We start from the raw sequence: 21,149 nt of genomic DNA, 5'->3' as shown, positions 1-21,149 counted from the left end.
AAGACATCTATAAAAACCACCATCACTAATAAAAATCAGCAACAAGTACCATCACAAATAAAACTGCAACAAATCCATACAAATCTAATCCAGTACAATCCTAAGAGTTAAACGGACCCTAATGCCCTCTATACCCACACACACACACACACACACACACACACACACTAAGAAATACCATAGAAATAAAAAGTTTAACCAATAAATCGCTAGCAACTAGTTTAGCCTTTTATAATATAATGACCATCATCATCATCATCATCATCATCGTCTGACATCAGGAACCAGGCATACCCTCACCACCTGCAGCCCTGGCCATACCTGATTTCAGGAGTGAAATGGCGCTTGGTATAAATGCGTGTCTATACCTGTTGCTCTTGACTTGGGGAAATCTGACATTATTGCCATGATGACATTATTTACATAAACAATCTCAAAGTTAAGTCAGTTTTACAGTATTTATACAGCCCAACATCATAAATCACATATTTGCCTTAAGGGGCTTAACAATGTAGCCTAAAGCATAAAGTGTATGTTTTCATATCACACATCACTGTTTGGTTTGTCACTTTATTGGCCATTTGGTAAATTTACCTAATAGTGTCCTGCAGCGTTTCACCCTCTTGCTCTCACACATGATCACTAAGCTGAACTAAAGTCTGTGAGGGCTCAGTGTGGACTTGAAAATTGTGTCTTGCTCCTGAAATATGTCTGCAGTGACAATTATTTCTTTTTTCCCTCCTCTGGACAGTGGACGTGAGAAAGTTTAGCAGCTGTTTGACCGGGGCTCGTCACTGCGTCACACAACGTCTCCACTCTGATTGGTCCGCTCTTGTGCAACTGTGCAGTTGTATAAACTCTCCAGTTTGAAGGAGTTGGCAGAGTCTGCTGCAGGGATCGCAACAGTCTCAGTGGGAGGAAACTCTTCCGTGCGAGGGGAGGAAAAAAGGCTTCACCGGTTTCTGCAGACTTGTCTTGCTAAGTGATTTAGAGATGCAGAGCTGCGCCAAGTCCTGGGGGATCTTCTTGGCCAAGTCGGTGAATCCCAGCGCATCGTGCAGGCATCTAAGTGACAAGAGCCGCGTGGTTTGGAAACTTCAGTGCAGGATCCGAAACAGCGGGGCATCCCTACCAACAGTAGCCCGGGGTCTGAGGACGTCTGCAGCCGTCTCCTCCAGACAGATAGAAAGAATATTACCCAGACACGATGATTTTGCAGAGAGGCACATTGGTCCAGGTGAGAGGGAGAAGAGAGAAATGCTGGATGCTTTGGGACTCGAGGTAAGATTTACTCACGCCCGCCCCCCTAAAATTAGACACAACACGCTTTCCATTTTATTAAAACCATATTTCAACATAACCTATGCTATGAGCAGTATATTGATATTATTCGGTATTCACAGCCATGTTTTTGCGCGCTTTTGTTTATTAAAATGTTTTTTTTTTCTCGCAGTCTATCGACCAGTTGATCGAAAACACCGTTCCATCCTCCATCCGTATCCAGCGGAGTATGAAAATGGATGACCCAATATGTAAGTTTAATCTTCATTTGAATATGTGTTATTGATATAATGCCATCTCTATGTGACATCCATGTGGCAAAAGACTGCATGATCAACCTCGATGCAATTGTGCCTAAACCGATTTAAAAATACTTAAATATCAAAATGAATGTATAACCGTCTCACTCGTCTCCAGCTATTTTGCACGGTGAGGTTTTCCCACATTAAACTGGCAGTTGAATGAAGCCAAGTGAGTGGCTGGAATGTAGGTTGCACCTCTATTGTGTGCCGCGAAGCGCTCTTCCCTGTTAAGTCTTCCTTTGAACATATTTGGAGTTGTTTTTGCGAAACTCGGCGAGCGGCACCAATCTCCTGTTGGGAAGCCGATGCTCATAGGATGGCAACTGGAGTGTAAAGTTTAGCCTTGAGATCCGGTCCCAAGTCCAGTTCAATCTGGTTACAGCGTTCACGTTACATCACAGCCGATGGGCTTCCTAATAAGGTGACTTTTGCATGGAGATTTGCCTGGATGTGTTTTTTTTTGTTTCTTTCCCCCTATGCAAAAGGCAATGTGTCAGCCCCATGCAGTCTTCCTGTTAAACGAGTTTGTGTTGTCGTATTTCCTTAGTAAAAACACAAGCTAAAGCTAGAAATGAGGCGGTATTAGATTAGATTTCCAGTAAACAATGGAAGAGATTAGGCAGTTAATTCAAGTAAATTGGCATAGCAGATAGCATATAACCCATCTGTAAAAACAGCTGCTTTACTGTCTGTCAGCCCTGGTAAAAGATGAATAAATGATGACTGACAACATGAATAGTATGTTTCCAAATGTAAATAGATTCCTTCTTGGGGGAGGGCTTAATTTGTTGTTATGCTGTGATTATTTCAAGTGTGCTGAGGTGCAAAATGAAAATAATTGGCAACATGGACGAAACCAACATCTCAGCAAAACTACGAACTTTAATGGTATCAATACATCTCATGATATCCTAAATATATGCAATATCACATTCAAAACAATCAATGCAATGACATTTGTTCCGTTGTCATATATTACACAAGATACAACCTTTTTAAATGTGGAAAACAGTTGCTTCATTTTTTCCATTTTTTTTAAGCACAGTTGGCTTGAAATCAGCAGAATTTTGTAAAACGCAGAAAAATAAGTGCTGAAACCAACCATTATTTTCATTATCAGTTACTCTGCCAAGTACCATTTGTAATTCATGAACCATTTATAATTCATGAACCATTTGCACCTAGTAGATCTGAATACAATCTAAGATCAAGTAGATACCTACTGTATGATGTTCCACAAACTAAAACAGTTTGGCAGAACAGTTACAGTGCTCTGACTTCATGGATATTTTCAATAGTGAAAAATGCCTGTCTATATTTTCTAAAAGCCCTGAATGGGGATTAAATTAGCTTGTTTTGTCTGAATAATGGCCCTAAACTCAAAATGTATTTGATTTACCATCACATAATAAAAAATAAAAACGACTGCAAATTTCACGAGTGAGGAGCTGAAAGTAGGCAACGTTTGGGTTTTCTTGCCAGACAAAATTAGTTGGTGATTAATTTAATATTGATTGACTAATGGATGTTTCAGCTCTAAATATAATCATGTCACAATATAATACCACTTAAAATCAAATTATAATATTGAGTTTTAATCTAACCCTAGTATAGACTTTTTTACATATTTGTAACCTTGTGTTGGATTATGTACGATAAATAAATGCCGACATGACTCAATTGCATGACTGTGCAACCATTAACTTGAGTCATTCATTTGACAGTAGAAATAATTTGCCTGTAGTCTGGCTCAACAGATGTACATTGCTGGGATAAAGCCTGAAAATCTCTATATCCGCTACCGCGGCCCAGGACGGCTGTGATTAGTTTAAAGAAATACAAACAAGCCAGAGTGTGAATAAATAGTGGGTGTAGCCATACCATACTCCAGTGCTGACACAGCACTTTGGACATACGTAGGTAGGTCTTGCAATGTGAGACTATTTGCCTGAGACAGTCAGCTTTAACACCAGAGATCCACTGGAAAATCCAAAATTTAGAAAAGGTTCGTAAAAATACCGAAGTTACAAATCCTCAGGTAGTTTCCATATCACCTCTGATTCGCCCTTGTGTCAGCGCCTCCTCTGATTCTGTTAGGTATCATAATGCAACAAGCCATGCTGAGGGAACAAACTGGAGGCAGTGCTGTTTTTTTTTTTTTGCTTGTTCAGCTTTGAAGGGCTTTATTTTGCAAAGCCAACGAGGGATTCTCTCTCCAACAATAGACATCCTGGATGGTTCTGAATCAGGATTTTTTTGCTGCCCCGTAGAACTGGGACCATGGGAAAGCAGTCCTCTCTCTCATGAAACAAACTCACACACACACAAAGATACACGTTAACGACTCACCCTGAATCTGTTGATAATCCTTAATCACTGAATTATTATTTTCTCTACTAAATTTGGCAGAGTCACATGTGAATGTGCAGCATTTAGCCTTTGGAAGAAGCTGTAAATATCTACTTGTATACTGGCTACAGTCCCTGTCACCACCAAAGACTTAGAGGTGTCTTTCTTTTTCAAAAGCAGGAGTACTTAGGGCTCTCGGTTCAGATGGGCAGTATTGTCCATTCCTTGGAGTTGCTAGGCAGCTAGTTAGGCCAGAGGAATCTCAGTGGTTGGTTGTGCACTGGCAGAGCTTCCTTACTGCACCGGAGAATGAGGCAAAATAACTGGCCATCAGGAAAGAAACCATGGGTAGTCCGTCTCTTGGTGTTTGCTCCTGAGATGGACAAAACATGTCTTGTATGTGCATTGTTTTCTTATCCTAAGTTCTAATGTAAAATGTTTTTTTCCTTGGGATTTTTTATTTTACAGCATATACTTTGACATTTATTTATTTATTTTTTTATATTGAGAGGTTTTTTTTTATACTGTGTGTGGCATGCAATACGTTTCCACAGCTTCCACATATTATCAAAGAACCCTCCTACCTACAGTAAAACCTATTTTTATCTCTATCGTGTAAGTTATACAGTCAGACAGTTGCTCACATGAGAGACAACATGCTGTTCACTAGAACGTTTGGCATATTTTGTGTGACATGTTATTCATTTCAGAAATGCAACCTTTGTAGTGTCGTTTTGATGTATAATAATATGAGGTCAGAGGCTGCTTAATAAATGTAATTTATATCACTGAAACAGACTTTTCTAATTACGTTGACAAAGAAACTGTATTTTTAATTGTGGTGCACCATAGTGGGGGGGAGTGACATGGATAAAATGTATTATTGTATGTTATTTTATATTGGGACATACAGTATATTTTGATGTAGAAAAGTTCCTGGATATTTAATTAAGAAACACATAATATATAACCAGAGAGGAATGTCTGGTTTTGGTTAATCCAGTGAATTTGAAGAAATGCTCCTGGAGTACCGGGGGAAAAAAATCAAGTTACTTCGTTAACATTAAGCCAAAAATCCTGTAAATCCAATATTGCTTTGTACTAGTATTGCTATAGGATAAGCAGTAGTTATAGGTATAGAAACATCTATAGATAAATCGGTTACATTTTACTTGAAGGTATCTTCATAAGAGTGACATGACACTGTCATGAACGTGTCATAAACATTATAAACAAGTCTTAAACGTTTATGACATAACACTTCTTTTAGTAAGTGTCATTCGGTTTTTGTCATGACAAGTTAGGGTTCATGTGTCATGACTGTGTCATGACTGTGTCATGACAGTGTCATGTCACTCTTATGTAGATACCTTCAAGTAAAGTGTTACCGATAAATCTCTTTGGTTTTTTGCATTATATTATTACGTCATCCAACCATATAGTGTCATGCCCATTAAATCAAAGACTAAAAATCTAATTATAATCACAACTTAAATATTTTACAGGTGAGAGTGAGATTCTGGACACTCTACAGAAGATTGCATCAAAGAATAAAGTGTGGAGGTCCTACATCGGCATGGGCTACTACAGCTGCTTGGTACCACCACCCATCCAGCGTAATCTCCTGGAGAATTCAGGCTGGTGAGTGCCCTCAGGTGACCCTCCCTTATAAGAAACCTTAAGGAAATTTGAAAGGGCAGGGAGCTCATTTCCTCTCACAGATAACTAATGATGTTTATTCATACAGTTTGGTTACTCATTTAAACCTAAATTGCTGTGCTGCAGAATAGCGTCTCCTTAATAGGAAGCCTTGTGACTGGTTTTTAATGGTCTATGCTTGTGACTCGTGAGATCTGGTGTTCTGTTAAACAAAATTTTCTAAATCAGCCATCCTTTCCCATTTTTTTTTTGTTGGGACTTGGGAGAGACATACAATGCATTCCACTGTTCCGTCTCGGTTCCTTGAATACCACCAACTTGCTTGCAACTTGTTCTATTGTCCTCATGTCCAAACTCACTCCGTTGTTTCATTGTGTCCGTCTTGTTCTCAGGGTGACGCAGTACACGCCCTACCAGCCCGAGGTCTCTCAGGGTCGCCTGGAGTCGCTCCTTAACTACCAGACAATGATCTGTGACCTCACCGGCATGCCTATGGCTAACGCCTCCCTGCTCGACGAGGGAACGGCTGCGGCTGAGGCCATGCAGCTCTGCCACAGGTATTTACAGACTGATCACACGTCTCACACACGGTCACGTGGAGAACAATCTTTACTACTCAGATTGTGTTGTGAAATGGAATCAAATCATATGAATTTAAGATAACTGTTACACTTTGGGAATACGTTGCATCTTGGCCACAAGAAGAAACTAAGCTTACACGTGCATTGCATGCATATCTGACCAGTTATTTGTTTTTACTCCGTACAGACAGAACAAAAGAAGAAACTTCTACATTGACCCACGCTGCCATCCCCAGACCATTGCTGTAGTGCAGACCAGAGCCAAGTATGTATCATACACACACAATCTCTATATAAAGAAATCAATGGGGTAAACAGAAAAACAAAACATCTTATTTTATTAATTACCATTGAGCTTCTCTATTGTGAAACATTCTTTTATTGTATGAAAGCAGAAAACCACTACAGACAGCTAAGGTGCTAAGTGTTTTTACCACTATGTGTACCTATAGTTGTGTACCCCTCTAAGTTTTCACTGTAATGTTGCAGCTACATCGGGGTGAAAACCGTGCTGAAGCTGCCTCATGAAATGGACTTCAGTGGGAATGATGTGAGCGGTGTGCTCTTCCAGTATCCGGACACTGATGGCAAGGTGGAAGACTTCACAGCCCTCGTGGACCGGGCGCACAAGGGAGGGGTAAGATAGCTTTCGCCACAAAAACAAGTAAAAGCATAACCGACCTGCTTTCAGGCTACTCTGCAATTTAGTGTTATTTATATTTAAATCAAAAGAAAGGCACAAGATCTTAGGTTTGCAACTTTCACTGTGTCCATATCCGATTTCCAAATTTCTTTCTCAACGTGTATCAAGGAAGTGATCAGATTCCACTTTTCACAGCAGCTTCGCCTAAAGTTTTATACTGATGACTAGGGGTGGAATGGTTCTCAGAAGTCACGGTTCGGTTCATACCTCGGTTCAGACATCACGGTTCGGTTCGGTACAATGGAGGGAAAAGCATAACAAAAATGCAGAAGGCAATTTTTTTTTATTGTGCATGTCTCAGGCTGTACCACCTAGTGTCATCCAGTCTCTCCCCTGTGCTAGCTGCAACAGCCTGAAGCGTATAAAGTAAGATGTAAACCGTAGCCTAAACAATAAGTAGGCTACCCCACATCATCTCCAGACTCCATCTGGAACTTGTAAACAAAATAAGACAATCAGCTAGTAGTGTGATATGGGAGACAAGCGCTGCTCTCATATGTGAATGCACAGAGCAGGGGTGTTAAAAGAGCAGCTTCGGTTACACAGAGCAGTTGGCGAATTGTGGCGTTAGCCTCACACGCTAACAGCGGAGCTAACAGCAAACAGCGACGCTAACAGTGGAGCAAATGGGCCTGGAAGCCATTTGTGGTCGAGGCAAGAAGGGATACAGCTACAGTACATCCGTATTTGGTTGTATATGGAAGGGACTAGTTTGCTTCGTGTTGACTCACTGGACCAACTTGACATGTAGGCGGAGCTTCAGAGCTAAGGCGGGGCTACAGATTAGGTGTTCCTAAGAAACGCGTATGTAACAGTAGTTCCACATTACATTAATTCATTTGCACGCAAGTTTTATTTATTTTTATACCATGTATTCTCCGTGTAAATTCATGTACCGAACCGAGACTCCCATACCGTTTCAGTTCAATACGAATACATGTACCGTTCCACCCCTACTGATGACACTAGTATAGCGAGTAACTGGCTTCGTAGAGCTTTAAAGGAGGGGGGTGGGATGTGCATAAACCAATATCAAGATTTGGTTGTACCACAGGAAGTGTTCATCTTTGTCGTATATGTGTCATAACTGCAAACCAGCTGCTACAGGTTAGTCAGAATAGTTTTCTTTTTAATGACCGAAGCGGAACTATGTCCATTGACTTGGCTATACCCTGGTTCTCTCCATTTCTAGGCCCTGGCTTGCTGTGCTACAGATCTGCTGGCCCTCTGTGTGCTGCGCCCTCCTGGGGAGTTTGGCGTTGATATCGCACTGGGCAGCTCACAGAGGTTTGGGGTTCCTCTTTGCTACGGGGGTCCCCATGCTGCCTTCTTCGCTGTTAAAGACAACCTGATCCGGATGATGCCTGGCAGAATGGTTGGCGTCACCAGGTGAGAAAAAGACACCCATCTGTCATAATAAGTAGGAGGGAGGTTTCGTGTACATATTAGAAAATGATGGGGCTTCATATCAAAATGAATGGAGGAAACTCAAAAGCTTCCTTTTGAAACAGTTAAATAATTAACGTACATTCACATTTCAGGGATGCAGCTGGTAAGGAGGTGTATCGGCTTGCTTTGCAGACCAGAGAGCAACACATTCGCAGAGACAAAGCAACCAGCAACATCTGCACGGCACAGGTATAACCAGACTCTCATTTTGTATGTTTTTATCAGTTCCACTTATAAATAAATAAACAAATGTGTGAATGTGTGTGTTTTTATTTATTTTTAGTTGCTGGCAATCAAGATTTAATTTATTTATTTAATCTTTTTTTTAATTTTTTAATTTATTTTTTTTATTTTTATTCTTTTTACATTTTCATCCCTGTTCAACCACTGACTCCTAGGCTCTGCTGGCCAACATGGCAGCTATGTTCGCACTGTATCATGGTCCTCAGGGACTCAAACACATCGCTGAGAGGACGCACAATGCTGCTCTGATCCTTGCTGAAGGTAAATATTTGTTTTGTTTTTCAATTTGAAATCAAGCTGTTATTGACGCAGCACCACAATCATTTTTGCTGGACGTAGTCATCTCTGTCAATTTGGGACATGTATTTGCAACACAAGTGCATGCTTAATTTTCATCATTTCAAGGTTTGTCGACATTGACTACATCAGACACATTGTGGAAGAATGATCCAATGAAGGACTGGGCAGAGACCAATATGTCATTATTGCTCCATCATGCATATTGGGGAAAATGCAAAACATAATAAATTCTTCCCATTTTCTTGTCCAGTTCTAACTTGCATCAATAGATAAACACACATTTATTCAGTTATTTATGCATCTAAAGGATGTACTGTATGAAACCTTTCAACCGCACACTTTGTTTCAGGTCTGAAGAGAGCAGGACACCGGCTGCACAGTGAGATGTTCTTCGACACTCTAAAGATTAACTGTAGCGTGGCAGCCAAAGACATTGTTGAGAGAGCCGCGCAGAGGCAGATAAACCTAAGAATCTACACTGAAGGAGTGGTGAGAACGTTATGTTCTGAAAAAAGCAGTGCACTTTCTTTACTAACTGTTTCCCAAAGAAATGGATCATTGAGGTGGAACATTCTTTGGACAGCATTTACAACCAATGTTTTGCCATAGCTGGGGTACCGCAGGGTAACGTCACAAAGTGATATAACGACATAAAATGTCACCACCAACTACAGCATGATGACACCATCAAAAACACCACAAAATCCCCAGCATCAACATCCATAACAGCAGCATTACAGTGTTTCATGATGTGCTACAAACACAGTGACACATGGCACCAGAATATTACAATACGATAATCAAGTGTCAAAGGGTTTTGTCATTAATAAAGAACTATATATATATATATATATATATATATATACATATATATATATATATATTATATATATATATATACTATATATTAGAATATCATGAAAAAAGTTGATTTATTTCAGTAATTCCATTCAAAAAAGTGAAACTTGTATAATGTATACATTCATTCCACACAGACTGATATATTTCAAGTGTTTATTTCTTTTACTTTTTGATGATTAGAACTGACAACTAATGAAAACCCCAAATTCAGTATCTCAGAAAATTAGAATATTGTGACAAGGTTCAATATTGAGGACACCTGGTGTCACACTCTAATCAGCTAATTAACTCAAAACACCTGCAAAGGCCTTTAAATGGTCCCTCAGTCTAGTTCTGTAGGCTACACAATCACGGGGAAGACTGCTGACTTGACAGCTGTCCAAAAGACAACCATTGACACCTTGCACAAGGAGGGCAAGACACAAAAGGTCATTGCTAAAGAGGCTGGCTGTTCACAGAGCTCTGTGTCCAAGCACATTAATAGAGAGGCGAAGGGAAGGAAAAGATGTGGTAGAAAACAAGTGTACAAGCAATAGGGATAACCGCACCCTGGAGAGGATTGTGAAACAAAACCCATTCAAAAATGTGGGGGAGATTCACAAAGAGTGGACTGTAGCTGGAGTCAGTGCTTCAAGAACCACCACGCACAGACGTATGCAAGACATGGATTTCAGCTGTCGCATTCCTTGTGTCAAGCCACTCTTGAACAAGACACAGTGTTAGAAGCGTCTCGCCTGGGCTAAAGACAAAAAGGACTGGACTGCTGCTGAGTGGTCCACAGTTATGTTCTCTGATGAAACTAAATTTTGCATTTCCTTTGGAAATCAAGGTCCCAGAGTCTGGAGGAAGAGAGGAGAGGCACAGAATCCACGTTGCTTGAAGTCCAGTGTAAAGTTTCCACAGTCAGTGATGGTTTGGGGTGCCATATCATCTGCTGGTGTTGGCCCACTGTGGTTTTCTGAGGTCCAGGGTCAACGCAGCCGTCTACCAGGAAGTTTTAGAGTACTTCATGCTTCCTGCTGCTGACCAACTCTATGGAGATGCAGATTTCATTTTCCAACAGGACTTGGCACCTGCACACAGTGCCAAAGCTACCAGTACCCTGGTTTAAGGACCATGGTATCCCTGTTCTTAATTGGCCAGCAAACTCGCCTGACCTTAACCCTATAGAAAATCTATGGGGTATTGTGAAGAGGATGATGCTATGCGCCAGACCCAACAATGCAGAAGAGCTGAAGGCCACTATCGGAGCAACCTGGGCTCTCATAACACCTGAGCAGTTCCACAGACTGATCGACTCCATGCCACGCCGCATTGCTGCAGTAATTCAGGCAAAAGGAGCCCCAACTAAGTATTGAGTGCTGTACATGCTCATACTTTTCATGTTCATACTTTTCAGTTGGCCAACATTTCTAAAAATCTTTTTGTATTGGTCTTAAGTAATCTAATTTTCTGAGATACTGAATTTGGGGTTTTCATTAGTTGTCAGTTATAATCATCACAATTAAAAAACACTTGAAATATATCAGTCTGTGTGGAATGAATGTATACATTATACAAGTTTCACTTTTTGAATGGAATTACTGAAATAAATCAACTTTTTTCATGATATTCTAATTATATGACGTGTGTGTGTATATTCTGTTCTGAGAAACTTTATTTACTTGGGGGGGTAAAACCTAATTTATTTCATCTAGTGTTGTGCACTTACTATAATTTATACAGATAATGAAGTGTTTTCATTGCTTTTCAACTTTAATATGCTTATAATGGCTGAACATACAATTTTAAGACGGTCTTGAGTATCGGAGGCATTTTTAATTGTTTTCATCCCTCCTCTCCGCCAACAGTTGGGTGTGTCTCTGGATGAGATGGTGACTGAGAGGGACTTGGATGACTTGCTCTGGGTCTTTGGCTGTGAATCTTCAGCTGTACGTTGGAGGTTTTCACTCATGATTAATATTTTATGTTATTTAAATGTGGTCAGCTTCCTCTGTGTCTGCATCTGGGTTGCATAGTATTTCTTTTCTATTAGTAGCTTTAAAATAAAACTCCACCTGCTTTAATTTTGAAATACTAAATTTCTTTAGGAGCTGATTGCTGAGAAGATGGGTGAGCGGGTGAAAGGGATCATGGGAAGTCCATTCAAGAGGACGAGCAAGTACCTCACGCACCAGGTCTTTAACAGGTTGGTATTCTCAGTTAAATTATAACCCTATAGCACACAATGGTAGCACTATACCAATGATAACAAAGTGCACTGCAATTATGTCTTAATGACATGTTGGGCTACAAATATCAGAATCAGATTTTCCATGTTGATTGTCTGGTTGCACTTGCCACTGATGTTAAATGACCACATTACATAACAGACGATGTTGAAATGTGGTGCTCAGACTTTTCTCTACTTATTGTCTGACATGAAGCTACTGGTGTTAAATGTCTTATTTGTGGCATTAGAAACAGGTTGATTTGCTTCAAAGCATTTTAAGTACTCAGTTTCTTACTATCATGGCTGCATGCCGAAATCAGCATATGATTTAATAGTCCAAAAAGATTTACGTTTTCATGTAATTGGCCCCTGCTGCTCTTAATAAACAGGCAGCTGGTGTTTTTTTTTTTTTTTTTTTTTTGCCCACTGGAAATCTTCCAAGATCTGGCTTGATTTATTATTTAAAATAAAGGATGTGCTGTTCCTGCGTAAGCAAGACTTTAATGTGTTTTGAGCATCGCAACACATTATTTCTGCAGTAGAAATGGGTTTTCAACAATGACAGCCTCAGTGGCTAAAAGGGATTTTTTCTTGGCTGCTAAAGGTGAAACATATTATCTTTTTTATTAGTGCCATAAAAACCGTCTGGTATCAGGGCTTCTAATGTCTTAAGTCCTCCTTTTACTCTATGACATAATGCTTGTGCAAACTTCCTACTAATGCACTTAGTAAGCAGGTTACTGGTGTTTATTTTGCTTTAATTTAGTGACATACCAAATATTGGAAACAATATGCCAATTAACTCTACTTCTGGTTAATCTTTGTCTCCAGTTACCACTCTGAAACCAACATTGTGCGATACATGAAGCGACTGGAGAACAAGGACATTTCCCTGGTGCACAGCATGATACCACTGGTTAGTACTACCTGCAGCCAAACAAGATATGAATTTCAGTTGTTTGCAAATCTGAATACCATGCCATATGTGTGAGTTATGTGTTGATGCTGTTTTCTTCTTTAGGGGTCCTGCACCATGAAGCTTAACAGTTCTTCAGAGCTCATGGTGAGTAATTCAAGATGCATCTTCAGAACAAATTGGATATTTTCAAAACTTGCATGAAGTTCTCAGATTCTCATCACATGGTCCACCCTCTTGGTGTTTCCCAAAGCTTTTAGCCATATCTTGTGGCCTTCCTTAGCGAATGGAGCTGCTCCATTGTAATGGAGATGGTTTATTTGTTATCATCTGACCTAAGTATTTTAACTGCTTTTTCCATGGTCGAGAGTGGACATTCGGGCCAAACATGAAGTTGTTTTGGAAAGTTGCATTCTTTCTGGCTCACTGCTGTCCTCTCTCTTCTTTAGCCAATCACCTGGAGGGAGTTTGCCAACATCCACCCCTTTGTGCCTCTGGATCAAGCTGAAGGCTACCAGAAGCTCTTCAGGCAGCTGGAGAGGGACCTCTGTGAGGTGACGGGCTATGACAACATCTCCTTTCAGCCAAACAGGTGAGACTCACAGTTTGTTGCAGCACAAATCTGCATATACCAGTATCCAGGTGGACACAACACCAACTCATCAAGTTGGAGACAATTAGTCTCTGATGTCTAGCTCTGAAATGTTTTTTCCCGTCGTTCACAAAAGTAAAGAGATGCTTAATTTGTTATAACTTTCCCTTTCCAGTTTTCAAGAGAAATTTTAAGGCATTTTCCTGCCAAAAACATATTTTTTATAATATAAAATAATTTTACCCCTGAAGTCATTGAAAATAACTTCATAATTTAAAAAAAAAAAAAAGATGGATTCAGCCTGTAGATGGTCAACTGTTATGGTTGTCATGTATACCTGTAATATGACTTAATTGATGCATAATTGACAGATATGTCACCATTTACTCAGTATTTTAACATCGTGTTTATCCCTTTGATAAAATAGATCTTAATGTCTGTTGTAGTTATTATTATTATTATTATTATTATTATTACTACTATGCATATGTACTTAGCTTGAGATAGTACTCCGACTGATGGTAGAGAAGTGTAAACGAGAACAGGAGTGAGCACTTTCCCTTTGTGTCTGGGACTTTGACGCTGGTTTTAAATTTTAATCATTATCCAGTAGTCAAATGTTAGGAACTACATGCTTCATATGTCAGGTTTCAGCTGATAAAGCACACGCCCACCTCTGCTGTCTATCACCACGTTATCAGCAGCAGAGGGTTTATGAATAGCACATAATGCTACATTGGCCTGGAGAGTTACCTTGCAGCTAGCTTTTCATCCCATCTGTCTCTCCCCTTTTGGTAATGTCTGTAGACTGGTCTTTGAACTTTACTGAGGTAAGTGTGTGTGTGTGTGTGTGCGCGCGCTACATGACCATGGTGTGTTTGCCTTGTCTTTCAGTGGTGCTCAGGGAGAATACGCTGGCCTGGCTGCCATAAAAGCCTACCTGAACTCAAAGGGAGAGAGCTCGAGAAGTGTAAGTGTGCTGCCTAATTAGACTGCAGTCATACTGAAAATCACTGTAATCTGGAAGTTAAAAAGATTTAATAACAAGCTAACACAAATTGGATTTATATGTGCCATATGCAGTGTCCCACAGCAATTTAGAGAAAAAAGAATACTATTTGGGAATAGTATTTTGGGAAATACTTACTTGCTTTTTGCCAAGGGTTGAGAAGATGGATACCAGTTTTATGTCTGTGCAGCCAGCAGCCGATTATCTTATCTCGGCATAAAGATTAAACAAACAACTTCTTAGAAATAACTTGTTAATCTGTGAGCTTTAGAGGTGCTTGTAGGTGGATTTTATTTCCTTTGGACAAAGGCAGTGTTGCCAATCTTAATGCTAAGCTAACCGTCTCTTGGCTGTAGCTTCACATTTGATGCAGACATGAGAGTGGTATCGGTCTAATCATCTAACTCTTGTCAAGAATGCAAATAAGTGTATTTCCCAATTTTAAAAGAGGCTCCTGAAATTCAAGAGAAATACAAATATATGAAGCCTGAGCTGGTGCACAAACCTGATTCCAAATTATTTTCAAGAAGATTAAAGCGCTTCTAAAAGCAATCATTTCTTTGCTATTCTTGGACATATGGCCCATCTTAATGCTCACAGTTACAGCGCTGATATCATCAAAGAATAGTTTTTATGCTGACTAAATGTCTAATTACAGAGGTTGATAAAGAGCATAAGTACATAAGCCCTATCAGCACGAGTTTCTGACAGTTTTATTGTTTCCAGTTTACAACAGGTCACTTTTCAGATTATCATGTTGCAGGTATTATGGTTAGAAATTCCGTTATGGAAATTCATTCCAGTATCCTGATGTGCTGATTGGCAGCAGCTCGAGGACAAGGCGAGATAAGATGCCTCCACAGATTAATGACTGGCTGACTAAAGTATCTTTCCTGTGCTGTAAATTGGCCTTTGTTTTTTAATGGCTCCCTCATAAGTACATCTTTAGATAGTGGCCTGATCCCTGGAAACAGTCAAGGTCCAAACTGACAACCATTTGTGCAAACAAAGGGGCTGAAAACACTCTGACCCCACTAAAGGCTACTTGCTTTCAAGATTCCATATTTGGAGATTTTTTAAGACTTGCAGGTCACTGGTGTGCCATGCTCTGCAGTGCTTTTCCAGTCAGTCATTTGCCAATGTTTCCCCACCCACAGGTCTAAGTCCCCCAGTTTCCTTTTGTGAGTTACAAAATGTCAGGTGTCGCCCTAATAAGGGATAAAAATCAATTAGTGACCTGCTGGCAGGTTACACATTGGTGCCAGTGGTGGGTGCTGGCCCGTTACATTTCCCCACACTGACTGAACCAAAAACTAAAAAAGACATTTTTTTAAAGACACACACTAAAAAAGATAATAATATTTACTAAGGCCAGACCACCACTTATGAACTGTTTTTGAACTGTTAACTTTATATATTTTGGCTTTAAAATGTCTGTACGTGACTTCTTTAGGTCTCCGTTCTGTTCAAAGCCACATTAAGATTCAAGCTCACTCATGGAGATTATTGTAGTCTTAATATGAGAATGTTCTGTTCTGCTGTTCTTGGATAATGAGAGGTCATTCTGCAGTCATAGCCTGAATGGATACTGGAATATCATTGGTCAAAAGCAGGGCCGGAGCGAGGGGGTGGCTTCTGGGGCTCCAGTCCCGAATGCTTTCTCAAAAGCCCCGAATCTTTTAGGGTCATTTGGGTCATTTCCCTCGGTCTCTTTTACTGGACTGGCAAATCAATGGAGAAAAAGTTCCATTTCTGCGGAAATATTGCCATTGATTCTTTTCACTCTAATAAAAATAGGTTTCAAGATAATTAATGCTGTTTATGCCAAATTCCTACCCTACCTATGTTATGTAACTTAAAAATGGTAACATCAGACAATGTTTGCTTCTTTTTTAGGTGGCAGGAGTGAAAATGAGTCGTCCTCAACATTTTCTGTGTTCTACTTTCAGAATGATGAACACAGTTGGAGAACAATTGGAGACAAAATAGGACGTAGGCTGTACAGGATGATTTTATTCCTTGGCAACTACCATGTTTTTCCCCAAATGATGTACAGATTGGGATTCTATTATCAAATGGCATTAAAAATAGTACATATAGTTGAAGTAAATGGACCATGGGCTGAGCCCCGAAGGTTTACAACATCTGGCTCCGCCCCTGATCTAAAAGTTGAACACTGAATAAAAGCATAATTGGCATCCTGGCTACAAATCCGTCACAACTCTCTCTGTCCTGCTACATTGATATCTTTCCTTTCACCTCCAGGTCTGTCTCATCCCCAAGTCAGCCCACGGCACCAACCCAGCAAGCGCTCAGATGGCTGGCATGAAGGTGCAGGTGGTGGAGGTGGACAAGGATGGCAACATTGACATGGCACACCTCAATGCGCTGGTGAGAGCCAGACTGTGTGCATTCCACTGGTTTTACAGAATAGGATCAGCGCTGCTGTGTAATGTTGTAAAAGGAGCTTTGTCAAGTCTGAGAATGTCCTTACCTTGATGATATCCCAGGATGACCTTAAGACTTCAAATTTTTAACAGAAAGTCCGTGTTAGGAATTTGGGAATCGGCTTTTGAAAGACCTTTATTTGTAGGATCCAGTGTTTTTAGACCTTGACCCATATTAGCAACTAAAAGTCAGATTATCCCAGGCACTGCTCCTTTTTAAATTGTGATCATCATTTTAAGAACATCGGTCTTTAACTTTAATAGTGTAGTGCTAAATAGCTGGAGTACCCCTTTACGAGTAGGGATATACAATATGAAAGTATTTATGTTACTACTATACTATATATATATTTTTTTTAAATCCATAAGGATCACCAGTCATACTTGTCCGTAACTGGCCAGGATGAAATTTTAAATCCACAGTCTTGTGGGTCTTGAGTGTTCACTATCACCGCGGATCACTATAAGAGTTCATAAAAGACCATGGCAGCTTTGAATTAAACTAAAGATACTAAATCACCAAGAGGTGTTGCTGTGACTTTACATTCCAGGTCAAATTTGGGTGTAAATCCCCAACACTCCATAATGTAATTTTAGTAATAATAGTCTCCTGAATCCTGCCCTCTCTTTCAGGTGGATAAACACAAGGCGAGTCTGGCAGCCATGATGGTCACCTACCCTTCCACCTTTGGCGTGTTTGAGGAGCAGATCAGAGACGTATGTGATCTCATTCACAAGAACGGAGGCCAGGTGTACCTGGATGGCGCCAACATGAACGCCCAGGTGAGCGAAAAAACTGCAGCACAAAATTACAAAGTATTTCTGTTCTGTGATGTTAAAATGTTACATAAGTAAACAATTACTTGTGAAAACTGTAGGATAAAGGTGTATGCAATATATGTGTGTGTGTGTGTGTGTGTTATCATGCTGTAATTGGATAACCTTTGGTCTCTGTAATATGCAGGTGATGGTTTTTACTGCAATATCACCTCCACCAATCACTGACAGCCCTACAGACCCTGCCCCCTCTCACTCCTCTTATACTGGTAGTAGCCAGCCACATGACTCTTAAATGATTTGGCAGATCAAATCAAAAGAAGAATCTGAGGTTACTTTAGATATTCAAATATTATAAGATTACTTAAGATGTTTGCGTGTGTTTTGTCTTATTACTTCTCAGGGGCCTGGAACAATGAGTTGTGCAAGATATGGACACTTAATACTCTGCTGTATGCTGTACATGTCATGTTTTTATTTAAAATTCCCAATACTTAGTAAAGCCACAACTAAAATAATCTCAAATGGCTTTCATGTCAGATATGTGATCTAAACTATAATGTCCTCATCTAGTTACAATAATTGGAATATTATCTGTTGCACACACATTTTCCTGCTGTAAAAGCCTTGATTTAAGCTGTAGATTGCATCAGTCAGTAAAGTCGAGATTAGGCATTCTTCACTCCAAATCAGTCTTATGTGGTGTGAAATTACCATTGGCCAAATGATAGTAGTAGTAGTAGTAGTAGTAATAGTAGTAGTTATTTTTTTTCTGTCCTAATCAGGGATCTGGTTTAAAAGTAGAAATGGTAATCATTATGGGTGAATTGTCCAGACATTCTGGCCAACAGACAGTTAATTTTCCTTCCTTGTTCTTCTTTCTAGGTGGGTCTGTGTCGCCCTGGAGATTATGGCTCTGACGTGTCTCATCTCAACCTGCACAAGACCTTCTGCATCCCTCATGGTGGGGGAGGACCTGGCATGGGGCCGATTGGAGTGTAAGTCAGAATATTGGTAATCAGTAATCCTGAAGGGGACAGTATCCAAGACCCTTGAATTTAAGAATGCATCACAATCAATCTGCTCTTCATCAGGAAGGCCCACCTCGCCCCCTTCCTGCCCAGCCATCCGGTGGTTCCCATGCATTCAGGCAACACCAGCAACTCGCTGGGCACCATCAGCGCCGCTCCCTGGGGCTCCAGCGCCATCCTGCCGATCTCTTGGGCTTACATCAAGGTCAGCACAGACCATCAGTTCTTGTTTTGTGATCCTGACAAGACGTCACCAAATGTTTCACAAAATTTGGTTCCAAAGAGCATGAAGGACACAAGACACACATCTGTAGCAAAAGCACACCGACAGGAGGGTGGAGAAATATTTGGAAACAAGAATCAGATTTTCTCTCCAATTTGTCAAAATACTTTTGATATGTTTTGTTTGTTCTCTAGAAATACTAAGTTAAAGGCCATGGCTCTTTTGTCTTAATTATTTCCTGTTACCAATAATTTCTTCATATGTCACATAGTAAGTGTTGATAAAGTCAGCTGGGCATCATGTGAGTTTCATGTCAGAGTGACATGAACTAAAGTGCTAATTTGTGATAAACTGCCGGAGAAGGAATGTCAGGATGGTGCTGTCAACAACTAGTTATTTTATTGAATGTGTCGCTTAGGAACACTTTTTGCTGATGATAAACATTGTACACATTTTGAACTTCATTAAAGACAAGTGAAGCAGCTGGCCTTCTCTTATTGGCACCACTAGTTTTCAAGACTAAAACACTCAAATCCATTTGGCTTTAATTTTTAAACTTTTTAGATATTGTGTGACCTGGATGACTGAGGAAGTTAATTCTGAATGGTACTTGCATAAATATGTCCATTGGAAGTTTTTATTTTTTTATTTTTGAATGAAAGCCTTCATTTAATCAGTGAAAATGACTGCTAACATCACTCCTGTGTTCTGTGTTATAGATGATGGGATCCAAAGGACTGCGTCACGCTACAGAGGTGGCCATCCTCAATGCCAACTACATGGCCAAGAGGCTGGAAGGTCACTATAAGGTCCTCTTCAGAGGCAGGAAAGGTACGGCTGTGAAAGCATTCATTTCTGTCAATGTATGCTGATTTACTCGGATTCTCCACTGGCGCGTCTGTGCTGCGTTTCGGTTTTGTTCCATCCTCCGCCACGCGCTATACCACACCGGGAGAGTCTTAGCAGCGGAGCATCTTGCTGCCCAACTCGCAGATTTTGTTGTTTAAACAAGTACTTCACTGAACAATCATGTGTTTATTAAGCTAGTATCTTCCACTCCAAGCACTCCTGTAGTTAAACTCCATGCCTTCTTTTTCTGGTGTTGTCCTTTTAAAAAGATTGTAGAGGAGACATAAACGATATTGAGGGGGTGTCTTTTGGTAAATTGACTGGATAGTTTGGCTGTTTCACTTCCTGCCCGGCTGTCCGAACAGCTCACGGATCGTGTGAAAATACACCTGTCGCGTATATCTTTAGCGGAGCGGAGAGCCGCTTCACACACGCTTCTGGGATTTTCTGGTGGAATATCAAGCATCGACTTGAATGGCAGCGATTGCTCGCGGCGCCTCCGGAACGCAGCGCAGACACGCCCTGTGGAAAAAGGGGTTACTCTCTACACTTCCGAACATGTCGGCAGTCAATTTTCAAAGGAAACAAAAGCTTATGTCAAATATTAAAATGCTCTCCCTTTATGTTCTTGTGTTGGTCTGAACAGGATTTGTAGCCCACGAGTTCATTCTGGATGTAAGGCCATTCAAGAAGACGGCTAACATTGAGGCTGTCGATGTGGCCAAGAGGCTGCAGGATTACGGTATGCTGAATTATTTACATTCCTCTTTAATTGTGATACAAAATATGCTGAATATGCTACAGTTTTTGGTAGGGTGGGTGCCTAGATGCCTAACGATACGATCACAATCATCACAATCCTTATGTCACGAAACAATATTATTGCGATTTTAAACATGGTGCAATATTCTGTGATATATTGCAATTTATTACCTTTTTTTTCCCAATTTCAAATGATGTGCCCAAAAGGAAACTTTGTCAACATCTATTTTATCTAAAAAGATACATTTCTCTGTTTGTTCATTTCACTTCAGTTTTATTGCTGCAAAATGGGATTGTCAAGCAGACAAACTGACCAACACATATATAAAAGCTCGATACTTGGCGTCTGTGTATCGATACAGTATTGCCACGTAAAGTATTGCGATACTATGCTGTATCGATTTTTAGAAGCGCTCCGCAACTGTTGGTGCCTTTTTCTAGACATTTAATATACAGGGTCATACATTTTCTTGAACCCCCACAAAATTAGAAATTAGTTTATTATAACCAATAGAACTGTTTCTTATTTTCATTTGTGTGCTGGAGTCCAGGTTTCCATGCACCCACCATGTCGTGGCCGGTGGCTGGTACCCTCATGATCGA

The 21,149-nt window shown here is 40.2% G+C and overlaps 1 protein-coding gene across 1 annotated transcript in view; it reads left to right on the top strand.

Moving 5' to 3' along the window:
* The first annotated feature begins 868 nt into the window (after positions 1–868).
* The window catches only part of gldc (glycine dehydrogenase (decarboxylating)), a 22,680-nt gene continuing 2,399 nt past the window's right edge, over positions 869–21,149 (top strand). The window contains exons 1-23 of the mRNA XM_078251234.1: positions 869–1,281; positions 1,454–1,532; positions 5,438–5,573; positions 5,984–6,148; positions 6,360–6,437; positions 6,662–6,809; positions 8,068–8,264; positions 8,417–8,513; positions 8,723–8,828; positions 9,217–9,356; positions 11,579–11,659; positions 11,819–11,916; positions 12,772–12,856; positions 12,962–13,003; positions 13,306–13,448; positions 14,343–14,418; positions 16,723–16,848; positions 17,538–17,687; positions 18,567–18,679; positions 18,776–18,917; positions 19,655–19,766; positions 20,431–20,526; positions 21,098–21,149. The exon at positions 21,098–21,149 is cut by the window's right edge and continues 121 nt beyond it. Of these exons, the coding sequence (XP_078107360.1) occupies positions 994–1,281; positions 1,454–1,532; positions 5,438–5,573; positions 5,984–6,148; positions 6,360–6,437; positions 6,662–6,809; positions 8,068–8,264; positions 8,417–8,513; positions 8,723–8,828; positions 9,217–9,356; positions 11,579–11,659; positions 11,819–11,916; positions 12,772–12,856; positions 12,962–13,003; positions 13,306–13,448; positions 14,343–14,418; positions 16,723–16,848; positions 17,538–17,687; positions 18,567–18,679; positions 18,776–18,917; positions 19,655–19,766; positions 20,431–20,526; positions 21,098–21,149 (2,750 nt within the window). The 5' untranslated portion in view covers positions 869–993. The remainder of the gene's footprint in view (positions 1,282–1,453; positions 1,533–5,437; positions 5,574–5,983; positions 6,149–6,359; positions 6,438–6,661; positions 6,810–8,067; positions 8,265–8,416; positions 8,514–8,722; positions 8,829–9,216; positions 9,357–11,578; positions 11,660–11,818; positions 11,917–12,771; positions 12,857–12,961; positions 13,004–13,305; positions 13,449–14,342; positions 14,419–16,722; positions 16,849–17,537; positions 17,688–18,566; positions 18,680–18,775; positions 18,918–19,654; positions 19,767–20,430; positions 20,527–21,097) is intronic.

The sequence above is a fragment of the Sander vitreus genome, chromosome 5 (assembly GCF_031162955.1).
Source record: "Sander vitreus isolate 19-12246 chromosome 5, sanVit1, whole genome shotgun sequence".
NCBI classification, from domain to species: Eukaryota; Metazoa; Chordata; class Actinopteri; order Perciformes; family Percidae; genus Sander; species Sander vitreus.
This window is presented reverse-complemented; position numbering and strand designations above follow the sequence as displayed.